Source organism: Centroberyx gerrardi, chromosome 12 (assembly GCF_048128805.1).
Source record: "Centroberyx gerrardi isolate f3 chromosome 12, fCenGer3.hap1.cur.20231027, whole genome shotgun sequence".
In the NCBI taxonomy this organism is placed as follows: domain Eukaryota; kingdom Metazoa; phylum Chordata; class Actinopteri; order Beryciformes; family Berycidae; genus Centroberyx; species Centroberyx gerrardi.
Genome location: NC_136008.1, coordinates 31,584,230 through 31,598,882, shown reverse-complemented (window position 1 = coordinate 31,598,882; position 14,653 = coordinate 31,584,230). Strand labels below are relative to the sequence as shown.

Sequence of the window (14,653 nt, the reverse complement as noted above, 5' to 3'; positions counted from 1 at the left end):
ACGGAGTCAGTCGTTCCGACGTAAAATATATGTGCCAAAGTTTTTAGCTTATTATTAGCAAAAATACTGCTTAGACTTGAAAACAGTTACAGAAATCAACAGACCCAGTGCCATTACAGAGATAAATATACTGTACATAGGTAAAAGCGTACAAACTTTGAAAAGCGGAAATTAAAAACAGACTGTGACAGGGACGATTATGTGAAAACCCCATTTATTTTCCCCATAGGTGGAACTGTAAGTCCATATTTGGGCATGTTGGTGTCAGACTTACGAGGTCTGAAGCATAAAAAATATAGATAAGACATTTCACTGTGAAAAAATGTCTTCAGTAAATACAGCCAGTGGTTGGACCAGTAAAATGAACAGGAACCAGTAAACACAGCCAGTGGGTGGACCAGTAAAATGAACAGGAACAATATCACACAGCTAAGAAAGGAGAAATGTTGAGAAATTTTATTTGGAAAAAAATGCTTTCATGTCATCCCTATACAGTTTCTCTCAAAACATTTCCTGACTAGAAGGGTCAAAATAAGAATTACTGTTCCCCTACTACACAAAAATAACAACCTGTAGCGGATTCATATGGATAGAAACCCGTCTGTCTATTGGGAAGTACAACACACACACACACACACACACTATCTGAGGCCCAGTTTCTTCTTCTCTCTCTGTTTCTTGCGGACTATCTCAATGTTGCGGTCCTTCCACATGCTCTTCCTTAGTTTGATAGGACGGCTGCCGACGTACTTCCCTGGACACAAACACACACACAGTGATGTAGACAGATATACAGGACCTACAGTTAGTCATCAGTGTGATAGGAAGGCTGCTGGCCAGATATGTACAAGTATTATTTGTTTTGCTGCTTTAACAGCTATTAGATAAATAATACTGACTGCCCTGGTATAAATAATAGTTTTAACAGCTATTAGATAAATAATGACTGTCCTGGTGTCAGTAGTAGTTTTAACAACTTCTAGATGAATACTGACTAGCCCTAAGAGGCAAGGTCAGGTTTGCAGTCAATGTTGGCCAAAACCCAAGTTAATCCAAGTTATCTAACTCATATGCACGAGATAACTCATACATACAGAATAAACGATAGACACTGATCAAATTTTTTTTTTTTTACACGTTGCCTTTCAGGGGTTCCACATTTATGACTTATTTTGGAGCAGGATTTCCGTAGCCAAAATTAAATTAATGAAAATCATGGCTTTATTTGGCAAAATACTACTTAATTCTGCTATGCCTTTCACATTAGGCTAATTATTGTGAGAATAAGAACGATGCACAGAATGGAGCGCATGACACAAAGGGCATTGAAAGTTCAATCAAAGTCATGGTCACTCTTGGGGCAGTCGTGTAAAACCCATTAAGAAAAACATTACATTTTTCAATTTCTAAAGATAGCCCCCTTGAAGAGCTGCAAAATGCAGCCAGGTGAAATCGTTTTAGCCGTTTTGTAAATGAGACTGACCGTTCATCTCTCTCATGGCTCTAACATAGTCGTTGGGATCTTTGAAGCTGACAAAGCCATAGCCTTTGGTCTTCCCTGTACGCTTGTCTCTCACCACCTGATGACATAACATAGCACAGAAACCTGAAACTTAAAGGAATAGTTCACCCCAAAATGTTATTTTAAACACAGTAGGAACAAAGAGAAGAAAGCAGAAAAGAGATAAAAATGAAAAAAAAAATCTGACCTTAGCTTTGAGAAAGGAGGGGTATCGGCTGAAGGCTCTGGCCAAGATGTCATCGTTCACCTCATTACCAAGATCACCGCAAAATATACGGAAATCGTCTGTCGACAAAAAGAGAAAATAAGTTTCAGACAGCAATGAAAAAGAGGATGAGACAGTGTTCAGCAGTTTAAATTGAATACTTTTTAAAACATTTTAATGCCACATGAAATCCAACAAAAATGAACGCAAAAAATATACTAAAGGAGGCAATTTTTTTTCAAATTAGTTTAATATTGAGCACAGATTCATCACAACACATAGGAACACAATATATGTCTGGGATGCAAACACATAAGGGGTGAAAAAGGTGACAAAAACCCAAAGACACATTATAGCCTGGGGTGTCTGGGGGCAGCATGCCGGACGGGAGAAAATATAATTACAACCTTTTTAGGCACTGATTTGCATGCATCGTTTTTAAGTGTTTTATTATTAGTTATCCAGCACAAGAAAACCCTGGATTGCAGTGATCAACTTCTCAACAACCATTTTTTGTCATGAGCCGTCGTCATGTCGGTAGGAAAAAAGTAGGCACAGAAATGTGACTGCCTGTTGATGGTCAATGACCCCCAAATGTTCAGCTTTGGTCAACCTTTCTCGGCCGACAAGCTGGTCAACGGCTGGGATGTTGGCGGAGTCTGTCAAGTTGATTTGCTCAATAGAGATAGAATCGACTTCAAAGCAGTCGGTAAGGGTAACTTAGGTTCAAAAGTGTGAACAGTTAAAAAACACCGAAAGAGCAGACGGTAAAAAAAATATTTGTATTGAATGCATCAGTTTAACATTTCATAATTTACATTAGGCATACTGTGCAAAAAAATCCAACAGTAGCATAACAGTCACAATTATTATCAAAGAGAAACAAAATGGAAAGAAGAGGAAAAATGTGTGGGAGTCTTCTAGTAAGGAGTGTTTTCACATGTCCTTCAGAGGGCAGTATCACAAAGGCATCCATAGACATACATAAATGTCCACATAGACATGACAGGTGACCAGAATTATTTTCTGCATTTTACCTCAGGCTCCCAGTACCGTCTACAACTGCCTAGCAGCAGAAAAAACGATGCAGCAAACCCAGGAATTCATACAGAAGGAACAGCCAGATAGGGCAGAACCAGACAAACTGTAAAAATGCAATTTGTATTGTAGCAGATGCTACATCCATACCATAATTTATTAGGTTTACTCACTATTGTTTTGGGTATGTTCAGAGTAAATTGTGATTGATAAATGTGTCAACTCTCCAACTTATTTTTGGTATATGACCAGTCTTCACTGCTGTGAAGGTGAGCAACTTAACTTCACAAGAGTTTATTCTGTCGGGTAACAATAAATAAATACAGCCTTAGCATGCCAACTCATCTTTATACCATCAACTACCGCTAGCTGCTAAAAGATATTGTTGGTTGGTTAACAGAATAAACTCTATTGAAGTTAACGTTATTTGCTTCCCTTCACAGCAGTGGTTAAGGACAGCGCCTGGTCCGTTCCAGTCATGGTAGTATTATAATATAATATACAGTATACATATATACACTCACCGGGCACTTTAATAGGAACACCTGTACACCTGCTTATTCATGCAATTGTCCAATCAGCCAATCATGTGGCAGCAGTGCAATGTATAATATCATGCAGATACAGGTCAGCAGCTTCAGTTAATGTTCACATCAAACATCAGAATGGGGAAAAAATGTGATCTCAGTGACTTTGACCGTGGCATGGCTGTTGGTGCCAGACGGGCTGGTTTGAGTATTTTTAGAACTGCTGATCTCCTGGGATTTTCACGCACAACAGTCTCTAGAGTTTACACAGAATGGTGCGGTCGGAGTGAATATCAATAGGTAATTAAAAAATATGAAATAAAGTGACACTTGACTGCAAAACAAACTTTAGAACATACTCCACTCTCCTCACTTTCTGCCCTCTCTCCTGCTTCACTCGCCTCCACTACTCCTGCCTGTCTACTTATCTAATAAGGTTACATTTGAGAATGAGTAACATTAGATAGTTCTCTCACATCACAAATATTTGATCACGCAACCAGTAAGAACATTAAAATATTGTAGTAGCCACCACTAACGTTACATATTTTAGAACCAGAAGGCATTTCTTTCCCTTCAAAACTTCGGGGCATAGCTAAGAACCTTGAGCCCCTCCCTAGCTAAGTTACCTGACTATCTTCCTCATCGACATCTGGCATCTTTCTCTTCTTGGAGAAATATTTTAACAAATTGATCTGAAAATGCAATCAGGAATATTTTAATACATAGCTTATATAAACATTGTTGGCAATTATTTTACCGACATTTATTGAAGTAAGGCTGCGTTCACACAGCGTTTTTTCCCCAACTGCCAGCGCCCTTTTCTCATTAAAAGCCAAGGGAAGCGGCCGCAAGGCGCACAAAAGGCGGCCACTCCCGAAAAGCGCTGCAGCTGGTGTTTTTTTCGTCAGAGTGGAGCGCTTTCAAAAGTTGAGAAATGTTCAACTTGTCAGAAAAGCGCCGGGTGACATGAACCGCTTTTTCCCAGCCGACCAATTGCGATGACAGAGACGCTGGCCGTTTCCCATAGCAACAACAAATATGGAGAAAGTGAAAGTGCCAGTGGAAATTGGACGTTGTAGTAAGTGAATTTCTGTTACCGCAACAGTGATCATAAAGGCAGTGTGGGATTATACTGGACATGTATTGGAAATATCTGGTAAGCCCTTTGCTTGTTGCACAACACTGTTTTGTCTGCTAGAAGTGCTAACCAGCTGGTTAGTGAGCTAGCAGCTGCTCAGCTAACGTCAGGTGACGTTGCCGTGATCCGCTTTTTATTTCTCCTAACAAAAAGCGCTCCAGGCAGCGCTTTTTCCACATCAAAAAACGCTATGTGTGAACGCAGCCTTAATCTACCTTTCTCTCTCTTCTCTTTTCTCTCTCTCTCTCTCGCCCGGATGTCGCCACTTCCTGTATCCATCGTTTCAAATTAAAAGCCCTCTGCAGACTTGTGTAATTCCGACTTCATGACATTTCATAAAATTCTGAAGCAGCGGCGGCAATAATTTTGCAGTGGCGGGCCGCCGCTGCAAAATGTATATAACGGAAACTCTGCAAGCAATTTGAGCAGCGGCAAAACACTCACGCAAAAAAGCAAAAACACAAACGCACACCTGAGCGCCAAATATTATTCCTCTTCCTGCTTATGGGAAGCAACAACTTGGAGAATCGGCAGTCAGATTCAGGTGTTGAACTTTGGCACTGAATGTCTCAGCACTTTTTGGTAATCAGTAGTACCTGATGTAATTTGGTCTATGTCAATAAAAGTAGCGAATTTCAGTACCCAACCACATACAGGGTTGTGAATGTGATTCTTGATTTTTTTTGGAAAAAGATATAATTTGAGAAAACTTTTTTTGAAATAGGGATGCACATTTAAAAAACGAAAAAAATCTTGATCGATTTGCACTCAAGTTAACGATCAAATATCAAAAAACAAAAAAAAAAACACACACACCACCACACACACTTCTAATCAAAGCATTATCCAGACAAACAACCAAACAACTTGACTCACACTGATGAGCATACTGAAGCTGAATGGAGGCTATAATCATAAAGAACAAAATAAGAATATTATTATGTAGGCTGAGGCTGTATTATTAGTCTATGTGGGCGATGGAGTTATGGCTCGTAAAATCCAGGCGCATTCTCATCTCGCATTTTCATATTCTCATATTAGTCTGACTGAAATAAAGTTTCCAAACTCCAAAGGAAATTACAAAGGCCTACTGTTGACCAAATCGGCTGGGGTTAACTGTTTTAGGCCTGCTGCCTAAACATTTTTATTTACAAAGATCAGCATGTCCAAATGCTCCAGAGTAACGTACCACATACGAACCGCCTGTTCACCGTCAGCCCAGTGGCAGAGAAGACGCGCTCTGATGGGACAGAGGTCCCGGGATGCAGAGGTATCGCTGCATTAGTGCTGTCAGCCTGGGAATCCTACATGATTGGCTTTCCACCAGTCCAGCGGATTCGGGTCAAGTGGCGGAGGGATTTCTTGCAAGTAGCCCTCCACTTTGGTTTAATGGTCATTTGCGCGGTTGGACCGGCTGCGATGACGCAATTCAAAAAGTTATTAACCATTAAGGTTAATCGACGTGATACATAACAAGCAGTAAATCGATCAGCGATGTTTCTTGAACATCCCTATTGTGAAACTTTTGGTTGATGCATCTTCAGTATTATTAAAGCATATGATTTTCCACATTTTGAACATAAAACATAGAAAATCATAGTTGCATAGTTGTATAGTTTCTTTTCTCTTCATCTTTATTGTCTCTTCATCTTTATCAGGGGTGTGAACATAAGCGGAGGCTACTGTAAATTAAGACATTTTCAGAGTTTTCCAGGCCCTGGTTATACCTGAATCCCACTCCAGTAGACTCTGGTCCTCCCAGCAAGTCCCAGCTGCTGTGCGGATACACTTCTTCACCTTCTCAGCCTTTCCTTTTTTCTTGTCCTCTGTAGCGCTTTCCGTAGGCTGGGAGACCACAGGACAAGTACACAAACACATCATATATATAATATTTTTGCCTGTAAAAATGATTCTTGGTAAATAATGGTTTATTTTAGTTTACCAGCCCTTGAAAGGTGAGCCAAGAAGTAAATTTTGGACGTGTCAAGTCAGGTTTTTCTATATAGTCCTAATTAACACTAATCAACTAATCAATAAACAATGACAAAACAAAATTATAGCTGCAAACAACAATACCGCGACCAGGCCTATATAAAATCTAAAACAATTGCAAAAACAGTACACATATAAGCACATATAAGAAGACAGTAATCATTTCTCTGCTCTTTGCTGGACTTGAACCCAAAACCTTTGGCACCAGGGATAACTCATTGCCAGTTGAGCTATCTCAGAAGTGACACTTTTAGTTGTAAATAAAGCAGCCATAGGGTGCATAATCATGGCTATCCATTCATAAAAAGGCAGAATTCAAAATAGTATAAGTGTAAAAAAGTTTTCAAGATACAATTCTGAGAATTCTGATGCTGTACCTAGACAACATAGAAATGTCTAGAATCTGTTTTTACAAAGATTCAATGCTCAATAAGTGAAAAACTGATGTTTAAAAATGCTACAGTTCTCATTGACTGTAATAGCTTTTATGAAAGTAAAATGGCATCAAAAATCTATTTAGCCTATCTATTTAATAATTCATTTAATAATTAAGCAATTTTCATTCGTTTCAAGCTGCAATAAGCCATTTTTCTGACCACTAGAGGGCGCCAGAAACCACAACACAGCAAAGCCGAGACCACATTAGCTAAGCTAAACATGGTCTCGCTACCAGGGTCTGGTAGCGAGACCACGTTTAGCTTAGCTAATAGCATTTTCCTTCCATTTGTACTTCGTAGGCCTCCATAGTGCAGTGGCTTTGCTGTGTTGTGGTTTCTGGCGCCCTCTAGTGGTCAGAAAAATGGCTTATTGCAGCTTGAAACGAATGAAAATTTCTACAGAGCATCCTTTGACATGCACAAATAATGGTATTTTGGGTTTTTTAACTTGATCAAAAATGTAGCCTGCAGCACGTTAAAATGTCTGACTGTAAATAAGATAAGATAAGATGCACTTTATTGATCCCCTAGGGGAAATTCGGGTAAACAGTATAACAATATAAATATAAAACGATTAAAAAGTGTCTCAATGTCCGAAGTGTCTGAGTGGTGTTATCTGGTGTAAAAAATTTGAGTCTGGGGATTGTGATTGTGGTTAGTGCAAGTTCTAGTGCAGGTTATCCGTGAGGGGCAGGGGCTGAGGGGGGCTATGTGGCTGGGCTGGTGGGAGATGGTCACAGCTGACTGGTGCAGGGGTTGCGGATGATATTAATATTAAAAGGAACACCTGAGGCGCTCCGTCTTGCAACGTGGGAGGAGGAACCTGTGGCTGAAGCTGCTCCTCATTAGCCTCAGCTCATCGTAGAGAGGGTGATAGGGGTTCTCCAGGATAGAGTTTATCTTTGCCCTCATCCTCCTCTCTTCCACTACCTCCAGACTGTCCAGCTTGAGTCCAACAACAGAGCTAGCCTTCTTCACCAGCTTGTTCATTTTACTGGCTTCTCCTGCCTCGATCCCGCCTCCCCAGCACACCACAGCAAAGAGGAGTGCACTGGCTACTACAGACTGGTAGAACATCTGCAGCAGCCTATTGCACACATTGAAGGATCTGAGTCTCAGGAAATACAGCCTGCTCTGTCCTTTCCTGTAGAGGGCCTCAGTGTTGTCCGACCAGTCCAGTTTATTGTTGAGCTGCACTCCTAGGAGGTCCTCTGTGATGCAGCCGACAATGGAGGAGTCATCAGAGAACTTCTGTAGATGACACGTTCTGGAGTTGAAGCAGAAGTCTGAGGTGTCGAGGGTGAATAGAAAATGTGACAGTACGGTTCCTTAGGGTGTGCTGGTGTTTCCCACCACCAGGTCTGACAGGCTGTCCTACAGCTGGACATACTGCGGCCTGCCAGTGACGTAGTCCATAATCCAGTCTACAAGGTTTTGGTTGATCTGCATCTCTGAGAGCTTCTACGCCAGGAGGAGGGTCGGATGATGTTGAAGGCACTGGCGAAGTCAAAGAACATGATTCTCACAGTGCCCCCTGACCTTTCCAGGTGTGAGTAAGCCCTGTGTAGCAGGTAGATGATGCCGTCCTTCATGCCGGTGTGGGCCTGGTATGTGAACTGCAGGGGGTCCAGGGAGCTGCCCACCAGGGGCCTGAGGTGCTGCAGAACCAGTCTCTCGAAGGCCTTCATGACGTGTGAGGTCCAGGGCTCGAGCTTAAGGACCTCCCGCCTTCCCGGGGCCAATAAAAATAGGATTGGGGAGGATGTAAATTAATTTTGGGACAAATTTGGGACGAGAGTTGAAAAAAAAAAACCTGCTAACGTTACAATGAACGGCGATGAAAATGAAACTGACTGCACGTTTTGTGTAGCACACACAGTTCTTATTAAACCTTCTTGACAACACACACACACACACAAACGTTACTAAGTAACGTTATCTAGACCCGCAAAATCCTGTCAGACGCCTGTCACCGCCGGTATAGACTGTCAGAGTGATACACAATGGCAATGGCGTCCAATAGTGGGACACTGCAATTTTTTAACATTAATGTTACATCAAGAAAGCAAACATCAGGAAAACGTACAGCAGAGCCAAACCCTGAACCGCCAGCCTCTGACCTCACGACAGCCGCAGCTGCAACGGGGAATTCAACCCAAGTCGTTAAGCTCGCTAGTATTAATGTAATGTAATGTAACGGACATGACAAAGCTAAACTCATGAAGCTAACTAGCAACTTACGATACGAACAAGCAATTTACGATACAAAAAAAATGGCTGAGGCTGAGGGAGACTTTTTGTTGAATTGGAGGAAATGTTTAATAATGACGGGGAAAATGAAGCGGATAAAGACAGGATTGGCCCGGTCGACAAAAGGGGCTGAACGGAGGGAGTGGCGGCCGGCGGGAGGTGACAGGCAAGCTGGTAGCCACTGAGGTGGTGAGGAAGAGCTCTGAGGGGAGGAGACTCCTTTTGATTACCGACATCCTAGACCAGGCCCACAGAGAGAGAGTGTGAAGTGCCAGTGATCCATATGATTACTTTTTATCGATGATTACACCCAACGTAAGATTTTAAATTCGGGATGGCCCACATTAATTTCGGGATGGCTTAGACTGTATTTTGGGACGGTTCTGGGAGGATGGTGAAAAAAGTTAGTTAAAAGCCCTGGTGAGGTCAGAGCGACTGGCCTGTAGTCGAGTAGTAGTAGAGCGCTGGGGTATCCTTTCTTGGGCGCCGGGAGAATGCAGGAGGTTTTCCACAGCTGAGGCACTTTCTTCAGCTGCAGAGAAAGGTTGAAGAGGCACTGAAACACTCCTGCAAGCTGCCCAGCGCACACCTTGAGCACTCTGGGGTTGATGCTGTTTGGACCCATAGCTTTGTTTATTCGCAGCTTGGAGAGCTGCCGTCTCACCTGGCTGGGTGTGATAAATGGGCTAATGGGCTGAGGGGCAGGAGGGAGGGTGTTGAACTGTCCTCTGATGTGGAAGACAGATTGGGGATGGGAGAAGAGGGGTGTGGGGGAGTCGTTGAGCTGTCATCCGCTGTGAAGGACAGGCGGAGATGGGTGTCCATGATGTTATTATCTGTAGGAGTGGTGGGGGGAGGGGGGAGGTCTTCCACGTGTCGTCCTCAGGGTCGTTAAGGGAGCGTGAGGCAGCAGCAGAGGTGTGAATGGAGGCAGAGGTGAGGGTGAAGGGAGAGCCAGACTTTCCTGCCGAGTCAAACCTATTGAAAAACAGGTTCATCTCATTTGCACGTTCCCCTCTACGGCTGGACCTGATTGTTCCTAGCCTCCCTCAGCTCCATCTTCAGCTCCCTCTGGACAGACTTGACTTCATCTCTGTCTCTAGCCATGAACGCCCTCTTCTTTCTGTTGAGGAGGGCTTTAAGGTCCTTTGTAATCCACGGCTTGTTTGGAAAGCAGCATACCCTCTTGGAGGAGATGACGCTGCTCTCACAGAAACGGATGTAGTCTGTGATACAGTGGGAGAGACCCTCGATGTCCTCCCCATAGTCCTCCTGGAACAGCTCCCAGTCCGTGGTTTGGAAACAGTCCTGAAGGGCCTCCTCAGCCTCCTCTGACGACACCAACACAGTCCTGGTGGTGGCAGACTGCTGCCTGACAACAGGCTTGTAGCATGCAGTATTATATTACGTGGCCATATGAGCCTGTCTATCTGATTGAGCTGTGTAACTGCCTGTCTAACTTGCTACCTTGCTAGTTGACTGAGCTGTCCAACTGGTTGCTTGCAGCAAGCCCACACAGTTTCTCCAGGAACTGTTTTTCTAGTTTTTATTTTATTTTAAAAAAAAAATTCCGTTTTGTTTACCTTCTGTAGCAGCAGATAGAAAGGAGTTTTAGCAAGAAAGTTTCAGCTGGTACTTGTAGCTTTTGTTATTATTTCAGTTAGTGCATATAAATAAATATGCCTTTCAAGCCGAATTTTGATGGTTTTGATGGAAATGACTGATCTGTATTTCACAGGGGAGAGTCTGTGTTTTCAATTAAAAAGATGCCATTAAACAATAAAAAAACCTATTTGATTTCAAATATACTTCCTTTGTATTGATTCTAAATTAATGTGGTGATGCAGTGATTAATTTGGTCATTCTAGTTTTAAATATCTATGATTACAAGCTTCAGCCTTAAGAAAAAAAGCTATTAATCGCGATTAATCACAGAAAATTGTGCGATTAATTAGTTCATTTTTCCCATCGATTCCCAGCCCTAATACATACACATACTGTATATACATACATATAGGTTAACTCATAAATACACATATACATGTTATAAATACAAAATAAATAAACATATATATATATGCACACATATATACACATACGGAGCAGACTGCTACTTTTAAGTGTGAAGTGTGATGTACCTCAATGTGGGGGGGTTCAGCGTCAGGCATGCTGGGTCCAATAACACTGCTGCTGTCTTCACTCTCCTTCTTGTCCAGCAGACCTGCTGCCATCACTGCTGCCTGCTGCTCTGCAACTCGCACTGCCAGTTCCTCCTACAAACACCACATCCAAAACACTGATTCTTGATTGGCAACCTACTGCTACAACCACAACTTGCATTTATCCATGCTCTTTTCGAGCAACACCTGCTTCACATTCATACAGTTACACACATTCACACTAGGAACTCAATTTGTAGCTGTGCCTGCCGGACACGCTGCTATATTTTATGTGCTGGTGTTTGTATCTTTGTGTCGCCGGCTTCCATTCAAAATTAATGACTTCCTGTTGCTTTGTAGCCTGCAATCTGAACAAATTGTAAGTGTGTGTTAAATACCATTCTAGCTTGTCTTTGTGCTCTGATATCGGTTCTTTTAGGTCCAGCAGGGGTCGGAGGGGCACAGTAGACTGTGGGTGCTGCCTGGATAATTGATGGCGTTGATTTGATAGAAGGCGGGGCTACCGGTCTGGTGGGTGGGGCTGACACCATGGGGGGCATATCACTGACCTGGGTGTGAGTGAGAGAGAGAGAGAGAGAGAGAGAGAGAGAGAGAGAGAGAGAGAGAGAGAGAGAGAGAGAGAGAGAGAGAGAGAGAGAGAGAGAGAGAGAGAGAGAGAGAGAGAGAGAGAGAGGGGTATTGAAAGTTGAAAGTACTGAAGTATTGAGAATGAACATCCTCCCTAGGTTGTCATTCATTGTGCCTGTTTTCTTCCTTTTTATGGAGCAATAAGAAGCAGAGAATAAGCATAAAAAAATTGTATATGTCCAGATATAAGTATAGCTTGGGTGTACCAATATCAATATCAATCAATACTACCTTTCATATAATGCCACATATCCTATGACATGTGGATATAAGAAAGACACCCTGATAGGTAGTTGGAAATGGCTGGAATCATAGCTAATCTAAAGAAGGGCGTTTCTTTAAAGTCTATGTGTTATTACCCAAAACCCCCTGCAAATCTTGATAACACTATTATTCACTTTGAGCCCCATGACAGCAGGGGCTCTAAGGATCGCAATGTCAGTCAGCCGGTCGCTCTGTTCACCACTATTGGTCACATGGGTAAAAGTGTGCCACAGGGAGTTCGATTGCAGACTCTCAATTGGAAGACCCGTGTTCGATTCCCATCAGGGATCCTCTGTTTATGGCAGGGGGTAAAATATTAAATAACGCATTATGTCAGCAATCTAATATTTATTGTTTAGGTGATGGAATAACAGATGGTAAAGGATTACCATACACCAACATAAAAGCAATAATCTAAATACCTATCCAAAAGTCTAAAATCTATAAAGGTATTCATTCATTTCTTTATTGCAGACTCATGGTCCATAGAAAAGAAAAAAAAGAAAGAAAAGAAATTAAAAGTCATTGTTTGCCATTCAGTACAGTAAAATACAATACAAAAAACAATACAGACTAAAATTTCATAAGTTCAAATGAATTGTCTATTTAAAAAAATTTACATGCAGGCTTTTACGCCAATGCTCCCTGAGTCTAGATGAGTAGCGAAAACAGCTCTTCACAGGGTTGGTTACAACCTCTATCATGCTGTTCACTGACTCATCTAAGCGACACATACATTTATACATTAGATTCCTTATGATTGTCAGACATGTGGGAACTCCAGAGTGCACAAATAACTGACTAGCACTATGATATCTGGGAACACGAAGAAGCAACCACATGGCATCATTATAGGCCACCATGAGCCTCTGCATGCTATTCTTCCTGTAGTTACACCATAGGTGTGCTGTGTACAGTGGTGTACAGAAGCCTCTAAACAGGGAACATTTTACATCAACTGAACACATATGAAATTTACGACATAACATGTTGGCCTGAGCATACAGTTTGGAGCGTATAGATATCTCTGTCATCAGTTAAATCATCAGTGAAATAATGACCAAAGTGTTTTATTTCCTTGCATGTCATAAGAGGATTGTTACACAAATAATATGATGTACCTCCTCTGTCCTGACTACCATGTTCTCAGGGTGGTCAACATTTTCAATCACAAATGCATGACTTTTGACACCGCTATATTGTCCAAGCCACATTCACCCTCAATATTAGATGGTAAGGAAGTTTTTCAGTTCATAACTTTTACCTCTTTCCAGAAATCATGATAGTTATTATTTTGCAACTTCCTCGCAAGTGAGTCAGCCCTCATCGTATCTTCAGTCCTTTTGATAAAGCGGAGGGCCTATTTAAATCTGGCATTAGCATGTTTTTTGTGCTCATATACAGGCCCCTGTCTAGGCCTGACTCTGACTATAATTTAAAGGTTTCTCTAGCTGCTGCGTGTTGCTCAGCCACATAATCATTCCAGCCAGGTATAATATTATGCACCTTGTGCTTTTGTTAGTAAAAAGGCTTACTAGAAACAAGAGATTCAACTATAGTATCATACACAGGGTTCCCACACCTTCTTAAACATCAAATTCAAGGACTTTTCAAGGACTTTCCAGGCCCAATTCCCTCAAATTCAAGGACCCAACATGGCATAGTTTGAGACACGGATCAAGGTTAATTACAGTTACAACACTGAGAATTTTTATAATGAGAACTAGCAGGCTTTACAGAAGCTCACAGACAATTAAAAAGAGAGAGGCTTGAATGTGTGAACACTTCTCAACTGTGCTGTGTTACAGTGATGGCAGACTATGTGGTCTCTTGCCTTCTCTAACACAGCACAGCAAAACAATATATTGTGTAAGTTGAGCGATAGAGACAGAGACTTATTTACGAGTTGAAGAGCTAAGTAACTCCTCACTTATTTCATTAGCACCAGCTTAATAACACAAAACATGTCGCAGAGCAAAAACATGACCTTTTTTTTTCATGAACATGACCATGACCAAATGAATAGATAAATAAACAAAAACACATGACCATAAATAAAATGTTTTGCAACAATAAAAGATTATATGAAAATGAATTGGATCAAAATAAATAAAACATTTCCCCAACCATTGTGTTCTGGGGTTGTTGGCCTTTTTGGTTCATTTGCTTTTTTTTTTGTTAAATCACTTACTCATTGAGTAGTGTTCTGCCCTTTCTCAAACTGTTGAGTAGTGTTTCTATTTCAGCTATTTGTGCTCTTTTATCTTTAGCACCCTTTCTCAGGCTATTGAACTTAGCAATAAGAGTGAATTTGCCTGTCCCCTCCGCTTTGAGTGCAAATCTGTCTGCTGAGGTCTCGAGAGCATTTATGTCATCTGTCAGTCTTCTTTTCTTCCCTTTAAGTTCATCTATTTCATCTATAAGGTCTTTTCTCTTTCTGTTGTTTTGCTCATCCATTCTTCTGTCTCTG

General features: G+C 41.6%; 1 protein-coding gene across 2 annotated transcripts in view; it reads right to left on the bottom strand.

Moving 5' to 3' along the window:
• Positions 1-441: 441 nt before the first annotated feature.
• The window catches only part of rbm42 (RNA binding motif protein 42), a 48,160-nt gene continuing 33,948 nt past the window's right edge, over positions 442-14,653 (bottom strand). For both annotated transcript variants that reach the window (XM_078286976.1, XM_078286977.1), the window contains exons 7-12: positions 11,670-11,840; positions 11,251-11,385; positions 6,161-6,278; positions 1,710-1,807; positions 1,484-1,580; positions 442-754 (exon numbers count right to left, since the gene is read on the bottom strand). In XM_078286976.1, the coding sequence (XP_078143102.1) occupies positions 642-754; positions 1,484-1,580; positions 1,710-1,807; positions 6,161-6,278; positions 11,251-11,385; positions 11,670-11,840 (732 nt within the window). In that variant the 3' untranslated portion in view covers positions 442-641. The remainder of the gene's footprint in view (positions 755-1,483; positions 1,581-1,709; positions 1,808-6,160; positions 6,279-11,250; positions 11,386-11,669; positions 11,841-14,653) is intronic.